Source organism: Vipera berus, assembly GCF_964194415.1.
Source record: "Vipera berus genome assembly, chromosome: 6".
Lineage (NCBI taxonomy): Eukaryota > Metazoa > Chordata > Lepidosauria > Squamata > Viperidae > Vipera > Vipera berus.
In genome coordinates this window covers 38,791,509-38,815,824 of record NC_138208.1, presented here as the reverse complement: position 1 = coordinate 38,815,824, position 24,316 = coordinate 38,791,509, and the positions used below count along the sequence as shown (strand labels likewise).

Genomic DNA, 24,316 nt, shown 5'->3' with positions numbered 1-24,316 from the left:
AAATGTGTGTGATACAGCCAAAGTATACTTCAGAGGCTTAGCTATAACTTATACGGCAAAAAAGAATAAAGAAAAAACCCAACAACAAAGTTAAAGGAAGAATTTAAAAAACTGGAATTAGAATTACAAGCAGACCCACAAAAGAAAAATTTTAAAAAGCAAGTGGAGATAATAAAACATAAACTAAACTTAATAGAAGCTGAAGAAATGGCCCAACAAATTAAAAGGGCAAAACAAAACTTTTTGAAAATGCTAATAAACCGGGTAAATGGTTAGCCTATAAATTGAAAAAAGAAAAGGAGAAGAAATTGATAAATAAACTACAAAATGGGAAAGGATGTTTACAATTTCAAAATGAAACAATAAAAAAATAGTTAAAGAATTTTATGAAAAATTATGACACAGAAGAAATTGCTAAATAAAAAATAATTCAATATATGGGAAAAGCCAAATTACCAAAAAATACCTGAAGATTTAAAAAATGTTAAATGAAAAAATAACAGTGATGGAAGTGATGGAGACTATAAAGAGACAAAAAAAAAATGACAAGACTCCAGGACCAGATGGGCTACTGGGAGAGTTCTATAAATGTCTACAAGACACATTAAGCCTACCAATGAAAGAAGTCTGTAATGAAGTACTATCAGAAGCCAAACTACCTGAACAGAAGCTAATATTACCTTAATTCCAAAATAAGACTCAGATCTGACTCAGATAAAAAACTACAGAGTAATATCACTACTAAACATGGATTATAAAGATTTTCCTTCAATAATAGCAGACTGAAAAGATTTTTGATTGAATTTATCCATCCAGATCAAAATGGATTTTTACCAGAGAGACAAATAAAAAATAATTTAAGAATTATTTTAGATACACTGGAACATTATGAAATGCATCCAGGGAAACAAACGGCACTAATTTTACTAGATGCACAGAAAGTCTTTGATAGCATAAATTGGCAATTTATGTTACAACAATTAAACTGGATGGACTTTGGAGAAAAAATTATAATCAAAAAAATATATTTTAGACAAACAGCCAAAGTAATTGCAAATGGAGATTTTACAGAGAATGTTACTATAAAAAACATACAAGACAAAGGTGTCTATCATCTGCATTGCTAATGTAGCTACCATCTTCAAAAAAGGAAAAAAAATAAATCCAGAAAACTACTGACCTATCAGCCTGACCTCAGTACCTAGGAAGATTCTGGAAACATAATCAAGCAACAAATCAGTGAACACCTAGAGGCAAACAAAGTCATAACCAAAAGCCAACATGGGTTTGTCAAAAAGAGATCATGCAAGTCAAATCTTATTGCATTCTTTGACAAGGTGACAAAATTTGTGGACCAGAGGAATGCTGTGGATATAATTTACTTGGACTTCAGTAAGGCATTGGATAATGTAGACCACAGCCTACTACTTGATTAGAAAGATGTGGGTTAGAAGCATCACCACCAGATGAATTCATAACCATACTCAACATATAGTCCTCAATGTAACTGCATCTACATGGAGGAAAATATGCAGTGGGGTAGCCCAAGGATCTGTTTTAGATCCAGTACTCTTCAATATCTTCATCAATGATTTGGATGAGGTGATAGATGGGGAACTCATCAAATCTGCAGATGACACCAAGCTGGCAGGAATACGCAACACTCCAGAAGACAGGCTTAAGATACAGAACGATCTTGGCAGACTTGAAGGTTGGGCGCTATCTAACAAAATAAAATTCAATGGTGAAAAAAGTAACGTTCTACAATTAGGCAAGAAAAACCAGATGCACAGATACAGTGTAGGTGGCACCTCACTCAATAGTAGTAACTGTGAGAGGGATCTTGGAGTCCTAGTGAACAATCACTTAAACATGAGCCACCAGTGTGCTGGGCTGCATTAACAAAGGGATAGAATCAACATCATGTGAAGTGTTAATACCACTTTATAATGCCTTGGTAAGGCCACACTTGGAATACTTCATCCAGTTTTGATCACCACAATGTAAAAAAGATCTTGAGATTCTAGAAAGAGTGCAGAGAAGAGCAACAAAGATGATCAGGGTACTGGAGGCTAAAGCATAAACAATGGCTGCTGGAACTGGGTATGTTTGATGAAGAGAAGGACAAGGGGTGACATGACAGCAGTGTTCCAATATCTCAGGGGTTGCCACAAAGAAGAGGGAGTCAAGCTATTCTCCAAAGCAAGGCCCTCAATCTTTTTAGGCACCAGGGACCAGTTCTGTGGACAGATGTTTTTCCATGGACCGGAGGGGGGGGGAGGTTGTGTACTGTCTGCATCCCATGGATGGGGCTTTGCTTGTTTGTGCAGACTAGTTGCTGGCATGCCGCGGCCTGGTACTAGTGCACGGACTGAGGGTTGAGGACCCCTGCTCCAAAGCACCTGAAGGCAGGACAAGAAGCAATGGATGGAAACTAATGAAAGAGTGAAGCAACCTAGAATTAAGGAGAAATTTTCTGACAGAACAATTAATCAGTGGAATAACCTGCCTCCAGAAATTGTGAATGCTCCAACACTGCAAGTTTTTAAGAAGAGATTGGACAACCATTTGTCTGAAATGGTTTAGGATTTCCGGCCTGAGCAGGGGGTTGGACTAGAAGACCTCCAAGTCCCTTCCAACTCTGTTATTTTATTCTATTCTAATTCTGCATTAAGTTCTCAACTTCCATTTAAAGGAAAATAAATAAAGGTTATTCTTTTATAAATTGTATAAAATGTAACACTAAGATGTGGGGTTATCTATTTCCTGCTTAGACAGAGAATTCACACATAGTAATCAACAAAGTTCTTTTGAAATGTTAAAAAGGATAGGAACATCTCAAGGTGGTGAGTAAAACAAGATAGTGTAGTGACGGATGCAACGAAGTTGTTACAATAAGTCTTTTGGATATAAAAGTTCAAAAAAGATCTTTTAGAAATGTAAATGACTTCAAAGACTAACTTAAGTTTCTTAGGGGGGCATATATTGAGAAAAGAAAGTATAAATGCCTATTTTGAAACTTGCTCAGCGCGCTCTTTGAACCCAATCCAACTTGGGAAGGGTCTAAGAGGCCGCATTTGCAAACACTTTCTTTCTTCTTTATTTTCTTTATTATTTTCAATTTTCTTTTCAATAAATCTTTGCCTTTGTTAACCAGACTTGTCTTCGAGTTGTGAGTATCAGATTTTGGGCTTTTAAATCTCACACATTTTGAAACTCTGCAGATCTCTTGATTGAAATACATGCTGTAAAATTATAGATTTTTCCATCTTTTCTCATTTTTTTCTTCCCCGCTTTGCCTTTTGAAGAATTCTGTTAAATGGGAAAGCGTGTGTAAATGTATACATATTTCTATAACTATATAGTTTCATGGCATTTTGGTTGGTTACTATACTGGAGTTACTTAAGATGGGGCAATATACTTTCAAGGTTAGAATTACAACTTACCAGTAAACTTTAAGGAAAAATGTTAAAGATCATGTGTTTGACGGGGTGCATATTAACGCCTAGAGATTTCTCTTAAGAAGGCGATACATCATCTTTCCTCACTAGAAAAATACATTCTCACGACTAGAGAGCCGAGGGGGGGAGCGGACTTACTGTCTAGAGCAACCTTTAGCATCGACTGGCACCTATACTGGGCACCAAACAAGCTGGAGATTATTTTTCCTTTCAACGCGGGCTTCTTCCCCTGGCCAAGAGTTCGATCGGGAAACCGACTGTAACCAAAGTCCTCCTCTTGTTCTTCGCCAGAGCCGCGACTCTTCGGCTGCGAAGTCTGCTCAGATGTCATAGTTCATACGAGCTTAGGCGACGGAGCAAACAGAGATCTCTATTCAAATGGCCTCACCGGCCACTGCATCGAACCCAAGCAAAGGACATCTTCCGCTGAAATCATAGAGATACGCGACGCGTGTTTCCTGCTGCCTGTTTGGGATGATTCATCGTAAGTAAGCTAAAGAGAGATGGGGTCCATAGAGCTGTTTCTTTATGCCTCTTTTCCAAATCATATATAGACAAATAAATTATAATTCTCTTGCCTCGGCAACTTTCCAGCTTTTATATATATGAAGCCGGGTAGTGAAAGTGCGAAAGTCATACGCATTCTACGTAGAGAGAAGGAAGCCACACGATAGCCATGCACCAGAACGCGCATGCGGAGACAGCGGAGGGGAGGGAGGAGCTGTGTGGACGCTCTTTCTCACTCTCTCTTTTTACCTAACTTAGACCATAGAGGTTGGAAGTCTTTTCTTCTAGAGAGGCTACCTTGGCGACGCATCTCCTTTCGCTTGGCGTTCTGGGTGTTGTGGAAAAGGAAAGCGAGACGGGCTTCGGAACAACAAAAGATTGAGAGGTATTTGCACTCGCAGAGGTTGGGGCCGTCCCGGTACTGTTGCCGGGCAGAGCTGGGGGAATGGTGAAGCAAAGCGCATTGAGGTTGGGTTAATGGCTTCTTTCTTGGGTGTTAATGAAAAACCGGGAACTGCGAGGCTTGTTTGCCTTTCCGGCCCAGTCGGAAAAATTCTTTTTGGAGGGTGATGTTCAGCATTCACAGGACGCACCGTGGGAATACTGTAATGTATCAGGGTTACGTCCCCGCTTCGCCTCTCCCCCTTTATGCCCACCATACACAGATCTTTCTTTTTTTTAACCTATCCTTTAAAAAGGAAAGTCCCGCCAAAGTGATGGGCTTTATGAGGCCACAGAATATGAACTAGTATGTACAGAAATAAGGCATGTTTATATCAATCTGACTTGTATATAAAAATAAGTTGTGCCCATGATTTGTTCTAATTATTTCCCATTTGAGTGAAAAGTTAAAAAGTGGGTTAGTTGTTCCATATAAATTAAAAAAAATGCTTGCATGGGCAGCATTGTGCTTCTAGTTTGATTCCCGCTTGGGGGCTGATTTATTTTCAGATGAACTGGAAACTTGATTAGCTGTGATAGGACAGTTGTCAGAGAAACATTGCAGAACTTTGACTATGTCCAGTTAGGTTGGCAGGACATGACTTTCTGTACCAGGGTTCTTCATAAGATGCTAAGGTGTTCTCTTACAGCAGATTTAATTCATCCAAAGGGAAAATGCAATGGGGCAGCTATTCTTGAAAGAGCCTTTGAACCTGGATGATTTCAGTTTGCTTGTGTTATTTTTACACCTGAAGTATTATCAAGGTTGACTCAGCCTTCCATCCTTCCGAGGTAGGTAAAATGAGGACCCAGATTGTTGGGGGCAATTAAGCTGACTTTGTAATAATGCCGCTTGGGGGGGGCGAAAGCCCTAATAAGCAGGCATATACATAGAATGAAGGCTACTGCTAAGCTTGTAAGCCGCCCTGAGTCTTCGGAGAAGGGCGGGATATAAATGGAATTAAAATAAAAAAAAATTATTGTAATAATCACTGGTAAGCTGATTTTTCCACAGTAAGGACATGTGATTTGCATAATACTATGCCAAAGAGGATGTTTATTTTTCTTTTTTAATCTGAAATTTGTGATTCTTACAGAATTGTCTGTTTTCCAATGCATTTTTTCATCAGATGAGTTCACCAAATAAAGCAGTTGAGTTACAGTTGCAAATACGACAAAATGCTGAGGAACTTCAGGATTTTGTGAAAGATTTGGAATCATGGGAGAAGGATATTAAAGAAAAAGATCATGATTTAAGACATCAGAGTGACACTGCCAAAAAAGTAAGACTGGTAATCTGATAATGGGATAAAGACATCTTGAAATATAGTTTGTTAACTAGATCATCTGATTTCAAATAGAATTACAAATAAATCACCTACTGTGTTTTCCAAAAAATAAGACCCGGTCTTATATTTTTTGCCTCCAAAAGAGGCACTGGGTCTTATTTTGGGGGGGATAAGCGGGGATATCTTACCTTAGGACCACCACAGCCAGGCCTCCCACACCCCAACACCTGTTGTGCTGCTGTTTGACTTCTTCAGCAGCCGCTTGCCACCAAGTGTGGCTGGACGCCATGTGGCGCATTGCGCCATTGCCACTCTAATGGGTAGGGAGGGTGAAGCTGCTCCATGCTCCCTGCACCCGCTTATCTTACCGGTAGGACTGCTGCAACCAGGGCTCCCATGCCCCGACACTTGTCAAGCTGTGTGGCTCATCACACCAGTGCTGCCGCTTGCGGCAGGAGGTGATACAGCACTTCGGGTCATTTCTGCTGCTCATGGTAAACTGAGTGACTCTTTGGACTTTGGGCCGTTCCCGCTGCTTAGCCGAAGCACTATGCGGTGTCTTGCTGCGAGCAAAGGCAATGGCATGAAGAGCTGCTAGGCTTCTTGCTGTGAGCGGTGGAAACGACCCGAAGCGCCATATGGCATCCTGCCATGAGCAACGGCAATGGCCCAAGGAGCCACTCGGCTTCTTGCTGGGAGTGGCAGAAACGGCCCAAAGTGCCATGTGACATGCCGCGAGTGATGGAAATGGCCTGAGGAGCTGCTCAGCTTCTTGCCGTGAGCAACAGCCCGAAGCACTGTGCAACCTCCTGCTGCAAGTGGTGGCACTGGCATGACAAGCCATACGACTTGACAAGTGTCGAGGCATGGGAGTCCTGGCTGTGGCTGTCCTACCAGTAATGTAAGTGGGTGTGGGGCGCATGGGGCAGCTTCACCCCCCATTCCCGCCCTCACCCCCAAACTAGGGCTTTCAAGGGGCTTATATTAGGCCCACCCCCAAAAATCAAGCTAGGGCTTACTTTCGGTAAGGGGGGCTTACATTCAGGGAAAAATGTATATAGTTAACCTAGGCTTCAGTTATATTGCCTGTGTGCCAGAGACTAGGGGGTAAGGGACAGATGGACTTTCTTGATATAGATCTAAATAGAATATCATAAAATAAAAAATGTATTCCTTTTAAAATGCTGTAGAAATTGCTACCATTCTTCCTCACTGTCTCTGCAGTGAAGAAAATCAAACAATACTAGGGAGGGTGGAACAGGATTTTTTTAAATTCAAAAGTTTGTCTCCACAACTTAGATGAGTCCTTCAGCTAGTCTAGAGTATTTCTACCTGTCATTGTTAAAAATGTGAGGAACAAACCTCTTCTGATAGGACAAATTGTCAACGTTCAACTTAAGCAAGTGGAATTGCCCTTTAGTTCTACCATTTTGTATTAAATCATTAGTTTGGGATTTTCTGTTGAAATGTTTGGAATTCTTTATGGTTTTCCCCATAGAGAACCAATTTCCAGTGGCTAATGTTTTGGACCCTTCTAGGAAAAAAAAGCTAGCATTGATTTTACACTGTTTTATAAATGGATGTCATATCTTAATTGTCAGAAGTTTTGTGAAAGTATACTGCTATATTTTCTGTTACTAGGATTTACCCCCTATTCGGAATGAAGCTTACAAAAAAAAGAAGAGCAAAGTTAAAACAGTCTCAAAACAAACAAGTGAGGAAAACAAAAAAAACAAGATAAAATCTTATGATTATGAGGCTTGGGCAAAGCTGGATGTGGTAGGAGAATATTTTTTATTAAATATGTTTATCAAAATGCTAGGCAAGATTTTGTGATATTTATACAAAAAACTATACTAGTTTTTATGTTGTAAATAATGTTGGTGACAGTACTAAAGATCCAAGTCTTAAATGTTGTAATGCTTCACTAAAACTGGTAGCCAAAATTTAAAAAGAAAATGCTTATTTTATAAAAAGTGTAGTTGACAATATTGTATCGCATGCATTGATTTTATTTATATCTGTTGCACATTACCTTGATGCTTTCATGAAAAGACACTATATAATTATAACAGTAATATGATAAAAATATAATAATATAATATAATAGTATAATATAATATAGTACAGTATAATATTTATTTATTTATTTATTTGTTTTTATATACCGCCCTTCTCCCGAGGGACTCGGGGCGGTGTACAGAGCAAGGTAGGTATACAGTTGAACAATAGTAAAAACAATAGTAAAAACAAATGAAACCCCAAGAGCTATCAGGCCAGGCCGGACTGCTGGAACAGGTAAGTTTTTAAGTCGCGCCGGAAGGTGCGAAGGTCGGGGGCCATCCGGATTTCGGTAGGCAAGCAGTTCCAGAGGGTTGGCGCACCCACTGAGAATGCCCTCCCCCTGGGGGCCACCAGCCGGCATTCTTTGAGCGGTGGCACCCTGAGGAGGCCCTCTCTGTGGGAGCGCACAGGACGGAGGGGTGTTGACGTTGGCAGAAGGTGCTCCCATAGGTAATCCGGACCCATGCCATGTAGGGCTTTGTATGTCATTGTTAGCACCTTGAATTTCACTCGGAAGGCAACCGGAAGCCAGTGCAGCTCACGGAGGAGAGGTGTGATATACTATACTATACTATACTATACTGTAATGTAATATAATAATATAATATAATATAATATACACACACATGCCAGACACAGAAAGGAGAAGATCATACTTATTTTCTAAAAATTATAAATTTATTTCCTTCGTTAGATGGGAGTTTAATGGAATACTTGGAAATAGTATTGAAAGGCTATCTTTCTGCCACTGATACAACTATTTCTATATAGTATTTTTATTAAATTTATATGCCGCCCTTCTCACTATCAAGCGACTATAAAGACTATATATCTGCAGAGTTCTCTTTATGTATCATATATTTACTTATGTTACTTCCTTGTTACATTATATTTGCATACATTTAAATTTGTCTTTTCAGGATAAGATACTTGAAGAACTTGATAAGGAAGATACCACTCATGATTCAGTTTCAGATTCCGAAGAAGATAGAATTCGCATTGATACAGAAAAAGCTCTTGCTGAGAAAGAAAAGGTTATTTTTATTTTTTTAATAGACCCACATTTTTTCTTCTAATGCTCCCTAAGGAACAGGATACATTAACCTATATAAAAAAATTGTATTCTGAAGCTCTAATTGAGAAGAACTTTTTCTTTATATTATGCCTTTATTATTTTTACAAATAAGTCAAGGTGGCAAGCATACTCAACACACCTTCCTCCTATTTTTCAACAACCCTGTGACGTGTGTTGGGCTGAGAGAGAGTGACTGGCCCCAAATCACCTACCTGGCTTTCATGGTTAAATTAGGACTTGAAGTCATAACCTCTTGCTTTCTAAGCCTGATGCCTTAACCACTACACCAAACTAGTTCTCAAGTTTCAAGTTCTTATACTGTTCAGTTATATGAATTTTGAAACCAAGTCTGGATTTTAGTAAAATCAAAAATACATCGTGCTGTTCTTTAGTTTTTCGTAAGTTTTTTATTCATAATATAACGTGATTGCCTGTGTCTATGGTTACATTAAGCTTCTTACGATTTTTTCACAAGATTTCAAAATTGTCTATAATAAGTGGTGTTCTAAATCAAATTAAAGAACTGTTTGGAAAAAAAATTAGAATATTTTACAATGCAGTAGTGACCATGATTTAATATCCTTATATATCTACGTCTTCTTTTCGTTTTTCTTCTACCATGGGTTTTGTAGATCCTGAAATTTATACACTTGAAATTCTGAAAAATATTCCTTCTTGGATCTATCTAAGTGATGATCAAAACTGGTTGATATGTCTTCATTGCTATCTGATCTATCTGCTAGAATAAAGCATGAAAACTAATATGCATTATTATGCATCTTAATGTTTTTTAAAAAAGTAAGAATTGGAAGATGATAGATTGTGAAATAGATTGGTCTTCTGTCTTTTTCCAATTTTGTATCTAGTCCTTTTTATTTTATCTTTAAAACAGTCCCATGAGTTAGCTTACAGTGAGAAAGTAATAGACCAAACATCCTTAGTGAGTGGTATTCTTTCATTTGTCTAGCTCTAGCACTTGAAAATCATTCTGTTGGTTTGAAAAAAATAGGCAAGTATTGTTTCAAAGACACGAGAAAAAGAGAGTAAGTGTTTGTAATATATTCATCTTACTGTTTATCACATTTGTTTTAATAGGGCAATACTTATTTTAAACAAGGAAACTATGATGCTGCAATAGATTGCTACACAAAAGGAATGAATGCAGATCCTTACAATCCAGTTTTGCCTACTAATAGGGCGTCTGCCTTTTTTCGGCTGAAAAAGTAAGAGTTTGTTGACTTTCATCATATTTCACTTCAAATATAATTAATTGCAGAGGATACTGAATTTTCACATATGTTTTATTGGGATACGTTTACCACAGAAATTTTGTCTTGCTAGTTTTAACCTTATAATTTTTAAAAATTTAAACATTTTAACTCTTTATAACAAAAAGCAAGACTATTTTTTTCTGTTGGAGGGCAGTGCAAAATAGCTATGTGAAGAATACAGAATGTACTACAAGCAAAGAAAAGAAAAACTAATACATTTTTTAAAAATATGTGTGCTTTATGAAGAATTGCCTCATTCCTAATGCATTTTATTGCACATCGAATTTCACCTTAGTGATGCCTGAATAGAGTTTGAACAATTTGTGCTTGCTTTGTGCCTTTAATTTGGGCTCTGGACAAGAAAACCTCTCTATCAAACAGACAAAATCTGGAGAGTTTGCTCTAGGAAACCATTCTTCACTCTTAGTTACTTTTGTGACGTTACTTGGAATAGTGCTAGATAACAGAAGGGAACCAAATTTCTTTGTTTTCTTCTATTTCTTTCCATGCTATTAAGTTTTGGAAAACAAGGATCTTTTGCTAATGTGTTAATTTTGCTTGTTAACGGATCTTTTACATCTTTAGTGTATAACGTAGTCTTCGACTTATGATGAGTCTTTGAATGGCAAAAAGATGCCCATTTGGGAGAATGGATTCGACTTGAGACCACACGATTTGCTTAACAGCTGCCATAAAAATGGTCAAAAACATTGGGTCTGGTCATGTGGTGTCTTGACTTACAACTACAATGACTTACAACCAGGATTCTGGTCCCAATTGTGGTTGTAAGTTGATGACTGCCTATATACTGAAATATTGTCGTAAGTGTCACTTCTACAATTAACACCGCTGTTTGATAAAGTAACTTCTGATTTTTCAAACTGGCTTTAACATCTAGGATTCCACAGATTATGTAATGATCAGCATATGATTGAAATGAAAAGTGGTAATAAATTAGAAATTGGGAACTATGAGGGCCACAGTTTACCCATGGGCCACAGAGATCTTCCCACGTCAGTTGATCTTACTGCTGGTCATCTTTCTTTACTTGTCACAGCATTACAGTCTGCCTAAAATATCACTGATTCCAATTTGTGTATTAATCAGGTTTAAAATAGTTAACCATAAACACAGACCATGTGAAATTCACCAAATTTCCTTAGATTTGCATAGTAGGTGAAGAATATGGCCAGAGCTAGCCTTTATTTCCCCACAGTGTCCCTGATTCTAAATTAATATTTTGAGAACCTGAAAAAAGGGTTAATATTTAATTTTTCTTTCCTAATAGGGTATTTTCCCTAGACATACTTAAGATATTATATCTTATGAATTTAGTCTAGAGGTTCATGTAAACATCCTGTTTTCTCTTTAATTACCTAGTAACATTTTATTTTAAACAAAGGAATTGATTACAAATTAAATCAAAGCACCAGCAACTTATCTGTGGTTGGCTGGTGCTCTCCTTCCCAAAATTGGACCGCCAATGTGAGAATTTTTTTTTACACAGTCCTTCCAATGTGCAGTAGTACACTTTCAACAGCCTTGATAGCTTATGAAGTTAATAGAAATTTGTTTTAAGCTTTTCTCCCAATTTTTCATTGATGGCTTTGAGAAATAATATGATGGATCTAGCTAGGGTCTAGCTAAGATGATGGATCTAAAACACCCACGTCCAAATCCTCTCCTATGATAACTTGCTACATAACTTTGTACGAGATTTCTCAGCCCTGGGTGTTCAGAAAAAATGGAGGAAGATATCTTAATGCAGAATTATTGAACTACTGAAAGAAATGTAGCATATAAATAGTACTACAGAATTCATATCTTGGCTTGACTTCTGGTTTGCCATCGCAGCGCCACAGACGCAGGAAGATGAGCTTCGTCTTCCAGGTCCAAATTCATTCTGCTGGGGGACCCTGGAAAGGGTTGAAAGTCGCCCTGTAGGGGTGACGAGCAAGGAGGGGACCCCGTTTGATCATGAGAGGGTGGCAGACCTTCCATTTTGATCCGGGGAAGCCCTCCAAACCGGCGGGGGAAAGACCGGCCATACCAATATGGCCCGTCACTAAGCTGCTGACAGCTGAAGTCAAAAGCACCACCAAGCAACTTTAAAGCCATGTGGATGAAACTGGGTGAGACCTGCTCCTCTCTTTAAGATCTTAAGTATTTTTTCCTGTAAAAGCTGCCCAAAGTACTTTTCCCCCTGTGAGGAGAGAGGGAAGGGAATTTTTACCCCACCCTGTAAGAAAAGCGGCGACTAACTACCCAGGGGTAACAAAAAAACTATAAGAATTTTAATCTAGTTGGATGTATATTCTTTTGAAACTTGGGAACTAAAAGTGCTTCTTTTCTCATTGGAGACAAACCCAGCTGCAAAGAAGGAACCTCTGGGCGGTATATCTGGTCTGCCTGACTATAAATGTAAACTTTTACTGACTCTCAGAGCTATACTTTAGGAATTGCTTTCCTATTTCTTTACATGAGAAGCATATGTTATTATACGAGAAGATGGAACACCTTGGACTATAAACTCTTACTTGATAAACAATTTCTACTATGAAGACCACCTATAACTTGTGAAATAGATGTCCCATACCCAGCTACAAAAGTTGAAAAACTATTTTTAAAGTTTGATTCTAAAGTCTTCAACTTAACATACTATTAAGAGAATATGGATGAAGATCAGGAAAAAATTCTTTCCATGTTGAAATCAGTAGACGAAACCATCCTTTCAGCTTGTCACAAAATAAGAAGCAACATGAAGGAACAAGATACCAGCTTAAATATACAAACCCAGATCTTGACTACAACCAAAGAACTAACAATGCAGAAAATAACAGGAAAATTGGAACAACTAAACACCAAGACAGGATCCAATTGACCAACAGACCCATCCAACAGAAAAATCAGAAAACGGAGTGTGTAATGTAGTGTGGTCTGGACCGTGAGGGAACAGCTGACAATGGAGACTCAGTAACTCAGTTTTATTTCAGTTCCGAACAAGACAAAGACAGAGCCCTATTGGAGCCCCTTAAATACTCTAGCCAGTGCGCTCTTGACCAATCCCCGCGTTGGAATATCCCGCCGAATGCTGGTCAGCCAATCTGAGTGCACGCCGGCACCACCTGCTGTTGCCAGTGGCCGAGCTGTCAAATTACCTCAACTATGTACACAACACCCCTTCCCCCCAATATAAGAACAAGGGGAGGAGGGGAGGGGAGGGTTGGGGAGGGAGAGGGGGGAGTTCATTGTATTTAAAAATTGTAAAACTTCAATAAAAAAGAACAATAAACATAATAATAATTTGACACAGCTGAAGTGTGTGACTTCTTGATTGCCTTCTACCCCTTGACCTCATGACCTTACATAGTCCTCCAGATATGCCGGTGCTTTGTGAGTCCTGCACGAATGCATTATATGCTGCTCTTACCTGGCTGGCGACAGGCCCTGATCTTCTGTGCCCCCACTGTCCTTGTGAGCTAGGTTCAAAGGTTGTCCACCCTGGCCCAGTGTCTCTGTGACTGGTTCCGTGTCCGTAATGGCCTCTTGCCTCTTCTGCCTACTTGCCAAAGTTTGAGGAGCAGGAAGATAAACATCAGGGGCTCTTAGTGGTGTTGGAGTGACCGGGGGCAATGGTGGTGATTGGAGGGCTAGGGCTTGCTCACGATGCTGGTTTTCCAGGGCCCGCTTCCTTAGTTGGTTGATGTGCCTTCTGACCCCCTTCCCCCTCTATAATGTATGATAATGGTCCAGTTTTATCAACCACCACCCCTTGAGCCCACATGTCCCCAGAGCCATAGTTCCTGGCCCACACTAGTTCACCAATATCAAACTCCCTGGTGGGGGTGGGCTGCTCCGCTTCAGCAGCCACTCTATCAGGGTGCAGTCTGTCCAACTTGGTAATGAGACGCCGGCCCCAACGCAGCTCAGCAGGGCTCTTGCCAGTGGCTGTGCATGGTGTGGAGTGTTGTGCTAGCAAGAATTGAGCCAACCTTTGGTGCCAATCACCAGTGACGATGCGTCTCAAGGCGTCCTTAGTTGTTCTCACCATTCTTTCTGCAAGGCCATTGGTTGACAGGTGGAAGGGGGCAGACGTGATGTGCCTAATCAAGTTGGCCCTGGTGAAAGCCTGGAAATCAGCAGATTTGAATTGTGGGCCATTGTCAGAGACTATCACATCTGGCAGACCATGCGTAGCAAAGAGCCCCCTTAGCACCTGTACAGTTTTGGCTGTGGTCATGCTTTTAACTGGAACCACCTCCAACCATTTCGAATAACTATCTACTACCACTAGGAATAGCTGACCTTGGAAAGGCCCCGCATATTCTATGTGGACCCTAGACTATGGAGTGTGTGTTGACTCCCATTTATGCACAGGAGCATGTGGTTGTTCTGGCCGGGATCTCTGACACTGGTAGCAAGCCGCTATTTGTTCCTCTATTGCTTTGTCCAGGCCTGGCCACCACAAATAACTTCATGCTAATGCCTTCATCCTCACGACGCCAGGCAGCCTTTATGGGAAGACCGTGCCTTCTCGTGAAGTATGCCTGGAACTCAGATCCTGGGCTCTTCTCCTGCCACCCAGATGCTACCCAAGCTAACACCCTTTATCTGCTGCTGTACTGACAGCAATGTCTTTAGCTTGGATAGGGCAGTCAGGGAGTTCCTGGATGGCTAAGATATGACCTGCCAGTGCCAGGTCTGGCTCACCTTCTGCTAGAGGCAATCTGCTTAACCCATCTGCATGGCACATTTCCTTCCCTGGTTTGTATACCAATCTATATGTATAGGCAGAGAGAAACATGGACCATCTTAAAATCCTGGGAGACAGAATTTGTGGTGTTGCTTTGTCTGTTGTAAATAATCCTAACAAGAGCTTGTGAACAGTAAAGATGGTGAACTCTCTACCATATAGGTAATCATGGAATTTCTTTACACCCGCAACTAGGGCCAAGGCATCAATCTGGGCGTAATTAGCCCCTTAAATACTCTAGCCGGTGCGCTCTTGACCAATCCCTGCGTTGGAATATCCCGCCGAATGCTGGTCAGCCAATGCGAGCACACGCCAGCGCCACCTGCTGTTGCCGGTGGCCGAGCTGTCAAATTACCTCAACTATGTACACAACAGAGTGACAACATTGAAACTGGAAAAGACTTTTTACAAAAATCAGAAGAAATTTGAGGAAAGGAAAGAAGAACAGACTGAATAGAAGATAAACATATCAGGACAATTGTGGGAAATTAGAGTGATAGGGAAGCAATCTAATGAATACAAATGGGCTCGTTCTTCCAAAAAAACTTCAACTAAATGGTCTTTCTTATTCCAAGTAATATATATATACTAATAGTGGGAGAACTATTTGATGATTCAAAGGGTCTGACATAGAAGGTTAGCTGGCAAAGGAAGAAAGCCAGAGTAAGGCTGAAGAAAATAATGGCTTTGATTTATTAGAGGGGATACTATATTACTAATTAGAGGGTTGAATATGGTGGAAAATAGATAACTTTTAGAAAATAAAGTAACATAATTGAATAGCTAAGATGTGTAACAAGACTATTAGACTTTGATATGAAAAGGGAAAAAGGAAGAAGTTGTGATAAGGGAAACTTTGGTCACCTAACAAAATATTTGGAAATCATAAATAACTGTGTTTTTTCCTCTTTTTTTGAATATTAACGGGAAATTAAAGTTTATGTATAGGCTAAAAAGTATTGATAAATTTAACAATAATGTTTCTACTTAGTTGAAAATAAGAATTCTCTTTGCCCAATATGAGATAACAGATATTACTAGAAAAAGAGAGGGAGTATTTGAGTTTCCAATATTAGATCTAAACTAAAAAATATTATGTATATTACTGAATTATTGGTTAACCCAGACAACACATATAAACGGTTTTGACTTATTAGAGAGGATACTGTATTATTAATTAGATAGTTTAACGTGGTGGAAAATAGATAACTTTTAGAGAACAGAATAAGACTATAATCAAATAGATAAGATGTGTATTTAGAATATTAGACTTTGTTATGAAAAGGAAAAAAAGGAAGAAGTTGAGATAAGGGAAACTTTGGTCACTTAAATATAAAATACTTGGAAATCATAAATAACAAATGTTAATTTGAATATTGATGGAAAATTAAAGCAAGCAAAAACAGGACATTGTATATAAGGATTGAATGCAAACTCAAGATACACATTAAGCTAAAAATTATTGTAATAAAGATGTTTTTATTTAGTTGATAATAATAAGAACTGTACTAGCCCAATATGAGATAGTAGATATTAAGGGGAAAAGAGGGGAAATGTCTGGTGTTGTAACATGAGATTTACACTAAAGATTTATGTGTGCTATTGAACTATTGATTAACCCAGTCACGTTGCTTTTTAAATAATTGTAAAATGAGAAAATTAATAAAATATATAAAAAAAGAATTGTGCTTTTATTAAGGTGTTTTTAATTAATAAGTATTTTAATAGCCATACAATATCATTTCAGGTTTTCTGTGGCTGAATCTGATTGCAATTTAGCCCTTGCCTTAAACAAAAATTACACAAAGGCTTATAGCAGAAGAGGGGCAGTTCGCTTTGTCTTGCAAAATTTTAAGGGTGCCAAAGAAGGTACATGTCGTTTATAATGCATTCCTTTTTTTGTTGTGTTATGCAAAGCTTTTGATTTATAGAGTATATATTTGAGATGATCAGTACTACTTTCCATACACTGCTGTTTCTCTAATCTCAGCATAGAAGAATTTGGCCAATAGCAGTGTTCTTACAGGTTGCCTAAGAGTTTTTCTTGTGTTATTATGAGAAATATCTGTGATTTTAAAAATTTAAACACAAATATAATATGCTTTATCTGACCTTTGTATGAGATATTACAGGAAATATCAGTGGCTTAAACATTTAAATACTGATATAATATGCTTCATCTGACTTTTGTAGAAGAGACAATAGGCTATCTTAATAAATTGATAACACAAAATTAATTGTGGCCATTTTCAATCAAAATGAAAACAAGTACATGTAAGAGTTAGTTTCTAATACTATAGAATATAACTATAATACTCTAGACAAATAGAATGTATTTCAGGAATGATCCAATTTATTTGGTTTATCCAGTTTATCTATGAACCATGTCATATTTTATATAAATTGGCACTACTGGTATCATAACAGAACCTTATCGTTTTCTTTTTTCAAAGAATTGCCAATACAGTCATAGTTTTTGAAAATTCTACCTTTATATATTCATGCAGATTATGAAAAGGTTTTGGAATTGGATACAAACAACTTTGAAGCGAAGAATGAACTTAGGAAAATTGAACAGGTAAAGAATGTCAACCTAATCAATTTGCCAATGGACCATGAATTTTTTGTAGATAAATATTTGAAACATAGTTTATATTTTTATATTAGGCTCTCTTGTCAAAAGAAAATTGTCAGGCCGAAGAAACAGATATTTTTAGGAAAGTGGAAATTGCAGAAGAAGAACTGAAACAATTGGAGGAGGAGCAGTTGAAGCAAAAGGCTATGGCAGAAAAAGATTTGGTAAGCAGCAATGCAAGTATTTTTCAAGTATTTAAATTGGAATGTTTTTGATCTAAGGAGTCATTTCTTCCTGCTCTACTCATGCAAATAAAATTATTGAGAAAAATGTTATTTTCAGTAGTACATGAATGCATATATTTAGATTACCACATTATTTATTTCTTTTTCCAAATATGATAGGGTAATAGGTATTTCAAAGAAGGTAAATATAAAACAGCAATAGAATGCTATACACGTGGAATAGCAGCAGATGGCACCAATGCACTTCTTCCAGCAAATAGAGCCATGGCTTATTTAAAAGTTCAAAAGTGAGTTGTGTGAATTTACCATTTTTAGGTATGCATTTTTATGTAATTCATTTTAAAATGATTTTTTATTAAGCCAACCATTTTATTGCATCATTGAGAATGGCTTACATTAGTAGTTCTAGACTAATATTTCTCACATATATTTCAGCTGTATATAACTCATGAAATTTGCATGTTTTCTTAGTGGAGTTAATTCAGTCACAGTTATATATTTATTTGCCTTTAATCTTTTATTTTTTATTAACATTCATAAAATACAACTGGCAAAAATTGAAATTTCTTGGGATCCAAGCAAGATTGTGCAAAGAATTATTGTTATTGGCTTCAGATAGAGTATCTTACCATTGTAGTTACTACAAGATTTTTATATCTAAATAATAAACATATATTAGTCTCGCCCTAATTAATTAATTTATTTTATTTTATTTTAATAATATTTCTATACCGCCCTTCTCCCGAAGGACTCAGGGCGGTGAACAGGGCAAGAATAAAAATACAGAATTACAAAATGATTAAATACATGCCCACTAAAAAACAATCAATACATATTAAAACCCCATTAAATGACAGTAAAAAAACCCCACCAATCCCCCATCAGGCCAGGCCGGCTTGTTCGAACAAGTATGTTTTTAGATCGCGGCGAAAGGAGCGAAGATCGGGCGTCATCCGGAGCTCAACTGGTAGCTGATTCCATAGCTCCGGGGCGCCCACAGAGAAGGATCTCCCCCTGGGGGCCACCAATCGACATTCTCTGATCGGTGGCACCCTGAGGAGGCCCTCTCTGTGGGAACGCACAGGGCGAAGGGAAGTTGATGCTGGCAGCAGGTGTTCCCTAAGGTACTCCGGACCCCTGCCATGTAGGGCTTTAAACACCATTACTAGTACCTTGAATCTCACCCGGAAGACAACTGGTAACCAATGCAGCTCACGGAGCAGAGGTGTAACATGGGAGTATCGGGAGACTCCCAACACAACTCTCGCGGCTGCATTCTGTACCAGTTGGAGCCTCCGGGTGGTCCTCAAGGGCAGCCCCATGTAGAGAGCGTTGCAGTAGTCTAGACGAGAGGTCACGAGCGCGTGAGTGACCGTGCATAAATCATCCCGGCCTAGATAGGGCCGCAACTGGCGCACCAGGCGAACCTGGGCGAAAGCCCCCCTAGTCACAGCCACTATGTGATCTTCCAAGGTGAGCCGTGAATCTAGGAGGACTCCCAAGTTGCGAGCCCTATCTACGGGGGGTAATAGTTCACCCCCCATAGAAAGAGATGGAATATCCGAATTGACCCGGGATGAAGGTATGCAAAGCCACTCAGTCTTGTCGGGGTTGAGTTGAAGTCTGTTCCTCCCCATCCAGACCCGAACCGCCTCCAGGCAACGGGACATCACGTTGAGGGCATCACTGGGGTGGTTTGGGGTCGAAAGAAAAAGCTGGGTATCATCAGCGTACTGATGATACCCAACTCCAAAACCACGAATGATCTCACCCAGCGGTTTCATGTAGATGTTGAACAGGAGAGGCGAGAGGTCCGACCCCTGAGGAACTCCACAAACGAGAGACCTCGCGGTCGACCTCTGCCCTCCTGCCAACCGACTGCGAACGTCCCTGGAGATAGGAGGAGAACCACTGTAAAACCGTGCCTCCCACTCCCAATCCCCTGAGACGCCGCAGCAAGATACCATGGTTGATGGTATCGAAAACCGCTGAGAGGTCTAATAGGACTAGAACAGAGGAATGTCCCCTGTCCCGAGCCCTCCAGAGATCATTCACCAGCGCGACCAATGCCGTCTCCGTGCTGTACCCGGGCCTGAAACCCGATTGGTATGGGTCTAGATAATCCGCTTCATCCAGGACCAGAGGGAGCTGATGCGCCACCACACTCTCAACAACCTTCGCAAGAAAGCGAAGGTTGGAGACCGGACGAAAGTTGTTCAATACAGCTGGGTCCAAGGCAGGCTTCTTGAGGAGAGGCCTCACCACCGCCTCTTTCAAGAGGGCGGGGAAGCTACCCTCACTCAAAGAAGCTGATATAACTGCCTGGAACCAGCTTCGTGTCCTCTCCCGGGCTGCATAGACCAGCCAGGAAGGGCACGGGTCCAATAAACATGTGGTGGAGCTCAGCCTCCCCATAATCCTGTCCACTTCCTCCGGAGTCACAGAGTCAAACTCCTCCCAGGTAATATCGACAAGACCGCCCGTGTCCTGATCGTCAGACTCTGCCCAGTCAGAGTCCAGACCGGTCTGGTTGGTTAAACTCCTCGGCACGACCCTGCAAGGGTTCCTCCCTCACCTCTTGGTTAAGGAGGGAGCGAGTCACCCTAAACAGGGCGGCCGGGCGATTATCTGCGGACGCGATAAGGGTAGCAAAGTGATTAGACCTCGCCACCCTTATCGCAGCGAAATAAGACCTAATATAGGCTCTTAGTCGCAATCAGTCGGATTCGGATCGGCTGGATCTCCAACCGCTCTCTAGGCCCCGTCTCCGACGCTTCATCTCCCGGAGTTCCGCGGAAAACCATGGAGCTCGACGGGATCTGCACCGGTTCAGGGGCCGCAAGGGTACAACTCGGTCAAGAGCCTCAGTGGCTGCCCTTTCCCAGGCTTCCACTAAGGCATCTGCCGAGCTGTGAGCGAAGGAGGCAGGTGGGGACCCCAGCGCTGCCTGGAACCTCTCGGGATCCATTAAGCGTCTGGGGCGGTACCATCTAATTGGTTCCACACACCCACGGCAGGGCGGGGCAAAACGGAAGACCAGCCGCAGGAGATGATGATCGGTCCATGACAGGGGCATAACAATTGGGGAGCCCCCACCAAGATCGTCTAACCACCGTCCAGATAAGAAAACCAGGTCAAGGGTGTGGCCTCCCTCATGAGTCGGTCCCGAAATTACTTGCGTCAGGTCCATGGCCGTCATGGAAGCCATGAACTCCCGAGCTAACTCAGATGATCCTCCCAGAGATGGTAGATTGAAGTCCCCCAAAACTATAAGTTTCGGGAACTCAATCACCAACCCAGAGAGGACATCGAGAAGCTCAGGCAGGGCTGAGATGATTTTATATGCATTCTAGTATATATTTCTCTTTCATATCTTATATAAAATATGAAAAACATCATTGGAATAGGTGAGAATTACTGTATGCTTTAAGAGCCCAAAACTATATTAAATTATGTTGTAATAAGTATGTTTTTAAACAACTCTTTATCAATAAGATATGAAGAAGCAGAAGAAGATTGCACTAGAGCTATATTATGTGATTCTTCATATTCTAAAGCTTTTGCCAGAAGAGGCACAGCTAGAGCTGCCCTGGGAAAACTAAAAGAAGCTATGCAAGGTAGGATTGTGTGGGCCTGTTTAATGTTGTCCCTTTCTCTGTCCAACTCCTTGAAGGAAGCAGCTCCAATCCAACAATAGCATTCAGATATTCAAATTTCTGTGATATACAGTAGCATAATATTTTAGGGTTTAATGAACCTTTTTTTCTTGCTGCTTTTTAGTAACTTAAAAATTAAAGAACAGATAATGATACTATTACAAAAATCCTATAGGTTTTAATCAGAAAAATGCTTTGGAAGTCTTGTTGAAGTCAGTGAAACTGCCAAGTGCTTACCCTTTATAGATGTAACTCTACCATTGTAAATAAATGTGTATATTTGAGGAAATGCACTTAACTTGTATCTTTCATAAAAATATATTAAAAGCCTAAGTTCTTTTTTTCTGCCTTTGCTAGACTTTGAAAGTGTCCTGAAGCTGGAACCTGGAAATAAGCAAGCAATGAATGAAATAGCAAAGCTTAAAAATGTATGTGTGTTTATGCTTATGTATTTTAATACCATCTTGCAACAGCAATTAATTGCTTTTAATCTGGACATTTTGTGAGTATTAACCTCTAGATTTCCATGGATATTTACTTGACTAATCTTTCTTTTAAGGAATTAATCGCAAAAGGTTTTTTGTCAGACACTGAATATTCTGGACTACCACAGAATGAGTCAGAAATACAAAATCTGGTAAAACCCATTGATAAACCGTTGCATCTGAGATCAGCTGTAAGTAGTATTTGTTTATTTGTTTGTTTAAACATAAATAGTTAATAATATGACATGAAAAGGCGAGAGGAAGACTTAAGTATTAATGATGAAAGGATTCAAGTTTTAATTTTTAAAAAATTTAGGATATTTTTTCATGTAGAATTTCTGCAAGTATAAGCAATTTGGAATAATAATTGAAGTTACTTGTTTCTGACTCCAATCCTGTCTCTCTTATGCGTTTAGCGGTAATCAAATACTTCTATATAATAATGAGGGAATAGTGGGTTTAGTAGATAACAACAGAATGCTTCTTCATAATAAAACTGAATAAATAACCCAGGATTCAGTTTTACTTATCCAATTCAAAGCATGCTATTGAATCTAACCAATAATTTATTAAAGTAACTTAATTGCAAATGCAGGGCCACTAATAAATTAGTCAATTCTCTTGGATTTGAGATGAGGGTGGGATCATTAAAATCCATAAATGGTCAAAACATTTATTAGAACTGAACAAAGTTAGTCAAAAGTGCATGAACTTTTTTTAATTACCTAAGCTCTTCATCAGGTAAGACATTGCACAATTGGGTAGAAAGAGAAAAGGAAAATTAAAAATGCATCATAGTATTAAATCATAAAGTCCAGAGTAAAAATGCCAATATCAAGTTCTTGGAGTCAGTGCAGTCAGTCTATATTGGGTATACTTGGTAACAGATTACACTCAGTTGTCAGGAACAAAGAAAACCATAGTTGCTAGTCTTCACATGTTAATAAGTCAGGAATTAATAAAGGAGAATATTTACCAGGGTTGAAATAAGGGGTCCTTGGTGCTCTCTGAGCATTGTTGTTTTCTCAAAATGAAACATCTGCAAGAACACAACTAAGCTCAGAATGCACCAGGGACCCCTCAAGTCAGGAAATGGCCAACACAAAAAAGTGGAATTCTAGTTCATTCCCTCTACTGCTGTTCTTTTTATCATTGTCCTTTTGCACATTCAAACAATGATAAACTACCATTTTAATGTTATATTCAAGTCACTGAAAAATCAGACACAAAAAGTATAATTATTTAAAGGAGTGAAATTGCAGTTATTTGTATTCTGCTTTCTAACTTTCTGATGAGATTGATAGTGTCAGGATCAATTTCAACTAATCACCCAAGAAAGAAGAACTCTTGAAACAGGCATTGTCTCAAAAGGAACTTTTATTAGGGACTAGTGATAGTAGGAAGTGTAAGGCGAGATCTGAAGAAAACCCCGCGTGAATGATATAATTAAAACCAGGAATATGTTCCCTCTCGCCAAAGTCATAATGTCCATTTGAACTCCAGCCAATCCACAGGTGGCTTGATGGCCAGCTGATGGGTACGGTAGACGCACATCTCAAGGTCTTCTTCAGATTTCATTTCCTTGCAACAGTCTCCCAGATAAGGAGATGCATTCCATACTCAAAAGGAGGAGGCCAGACAAAGAAAGAGGAAAGCGACAATTACCAACACAATCCCCCATGCACCCCCTTTCACCAACAGAATGGCAGGCCCCAAAAGAATAGAGGAAAAAAGAGAGTAGACGAGGTGTTTGGGGATCTAACATCCGGCTCCCCTAAAATCATTTAGGTTTATCAGGATGTAAGGAGTGAATACGTTGTAGCAATCTAGGGGCTCTAACATGCTTCTTGTACACCCATTCATTTTGGGAGGCAGGGAGGTTTTTCCATGAAACTAGATAGTGAGTCACTCCATGATGGTTTCAAGAGTCCCAAATGTCTTTAATTTCAAAATGTTGTTCACCCTCAATGATAACGGGTGTAGGTAACGGCAGAGCAGGGGGTCTGAGAGTGGAGGTGACTTCTGGTTTCAGTAAGCTGCAATGGAACACTGGGTGGATTTTTCGTAGATTTTTCAGCAGGTCTAATTCGACTGCCACTTGGTTAATGATACATGTAATTGGGAAGGGTCCACCATATTTAGGTCCTAACTTTTTTGAGGGTTCTAATGATTTTAAATATTTAGTAGAAATACACGCTTGCTGACTTTGAAAAGTTTTTGTTTATTTATTTATTTTATTTTATTGGATTTATATACCGCCCTTTCCCGAAGGACTCAGGGCTGTTTACAGAGTACTTAAAACATTGATACAAAAATTAAAAACAATTAAAAAGAATTAAATTTAATCCCTGAAAAAATATAAAAACCCCAATTAAAAAGTCTCAGCCTGGGCCAGAGAACTCGAAGAGCCAGGTCTTCAGGTCCCGGCGAAATGAACGAAGGTCAGGGGCAGTCCTAAGCTCCTCAGGCAGCTGGTTCCAGAGGGCAGGCGCA

The 24,316-nt window shown here is 39.5% G+C and overlaps 2 protein-coding genes across 6 annotated transcripts in view; one reads left to right on the top strand and one right to left on the bottom strand.

Annotated features, from left to right (window-relative positions):
- Positions 1–4,042, bottom strand: part of ATP23 (ATP23 metallopeptidase and ATP synthase assembly factor homolog) — a 57,078-nt gene extending 53,036 nt beyond the window's left edge. For 2 of the 3 annotated variants that reach the window (XR_014026882.1, XM_081330951.1), the window contains exon 1: positions 3,601–4,042. Coding sequence is in view for 2 of the 3 variants with exons in the window: in XM_081330951.1 (XP_081187077.1) it covers positions 3,601–3,793 (193 nt within the window). In the remaining variant the exon portion in view is untranslated. The remainder of the gene's footprint in view (positions 1–3,600) is intronic. The other variant, XM_081330950.1, reaches the window with a different exon arrangement.
- Positions 4,043–4,245: 203 nt separating this feature from the next.
- The window catches only part of RPAP3 (RNA polymerase II associated protein 3), a 34,299-nt gene continuing 14,228 nt past the window's right edge, over positions 4,246–24,316 (top strand). For all 3 annotated transcript variants that reach the window (XR_014026805.1, XM_081330423.1, XM_081330424.1), the window contains exons 1-12: positions 4,246–4,354; positions 5,541–5,693; positions 7,341–7,478; positions 8,684–8,797; positions 9,934–10,061; positions 16,610–16,731; positions 17,370–17,440; positions 17,530–17,661; positions 17,842–17,969; positions 21,178–21,299; positions 21,696–21,766; positions 21,898–22,014. Coding sequence is in view for 2 of the 3 variants with exons in the window: in XM_081330423.1 (XP_081186549.1) it covers positions 5,541–5,693; positions 7,341–7,478; positions 8,684–8,797; positions 9,934–10,061; positions 16,610–16,731; positions 17,370–17,440; positions 17,530–17,661; positions 17,842–17,969; positions 21,178–21,299; positions 21,696–21,766; positions 21,898–22,014 (1,296 nt within the window). In the remaining variant the exon portion in view is untranslated. The remainder of the gene's footprint in view (positions 4,355–5,540; positions 5,694–7,340; positions 7,479–8,683; positions 8,798–9,933; positions 10,062–16,609; positions 16,732–17,369; positions 17,441–17,529; positions 17,662–17,841; positions 17,970–21,177; positions 21,300–21,695; positions 21,767–21,897; positions 22,015–24,316) is intronic.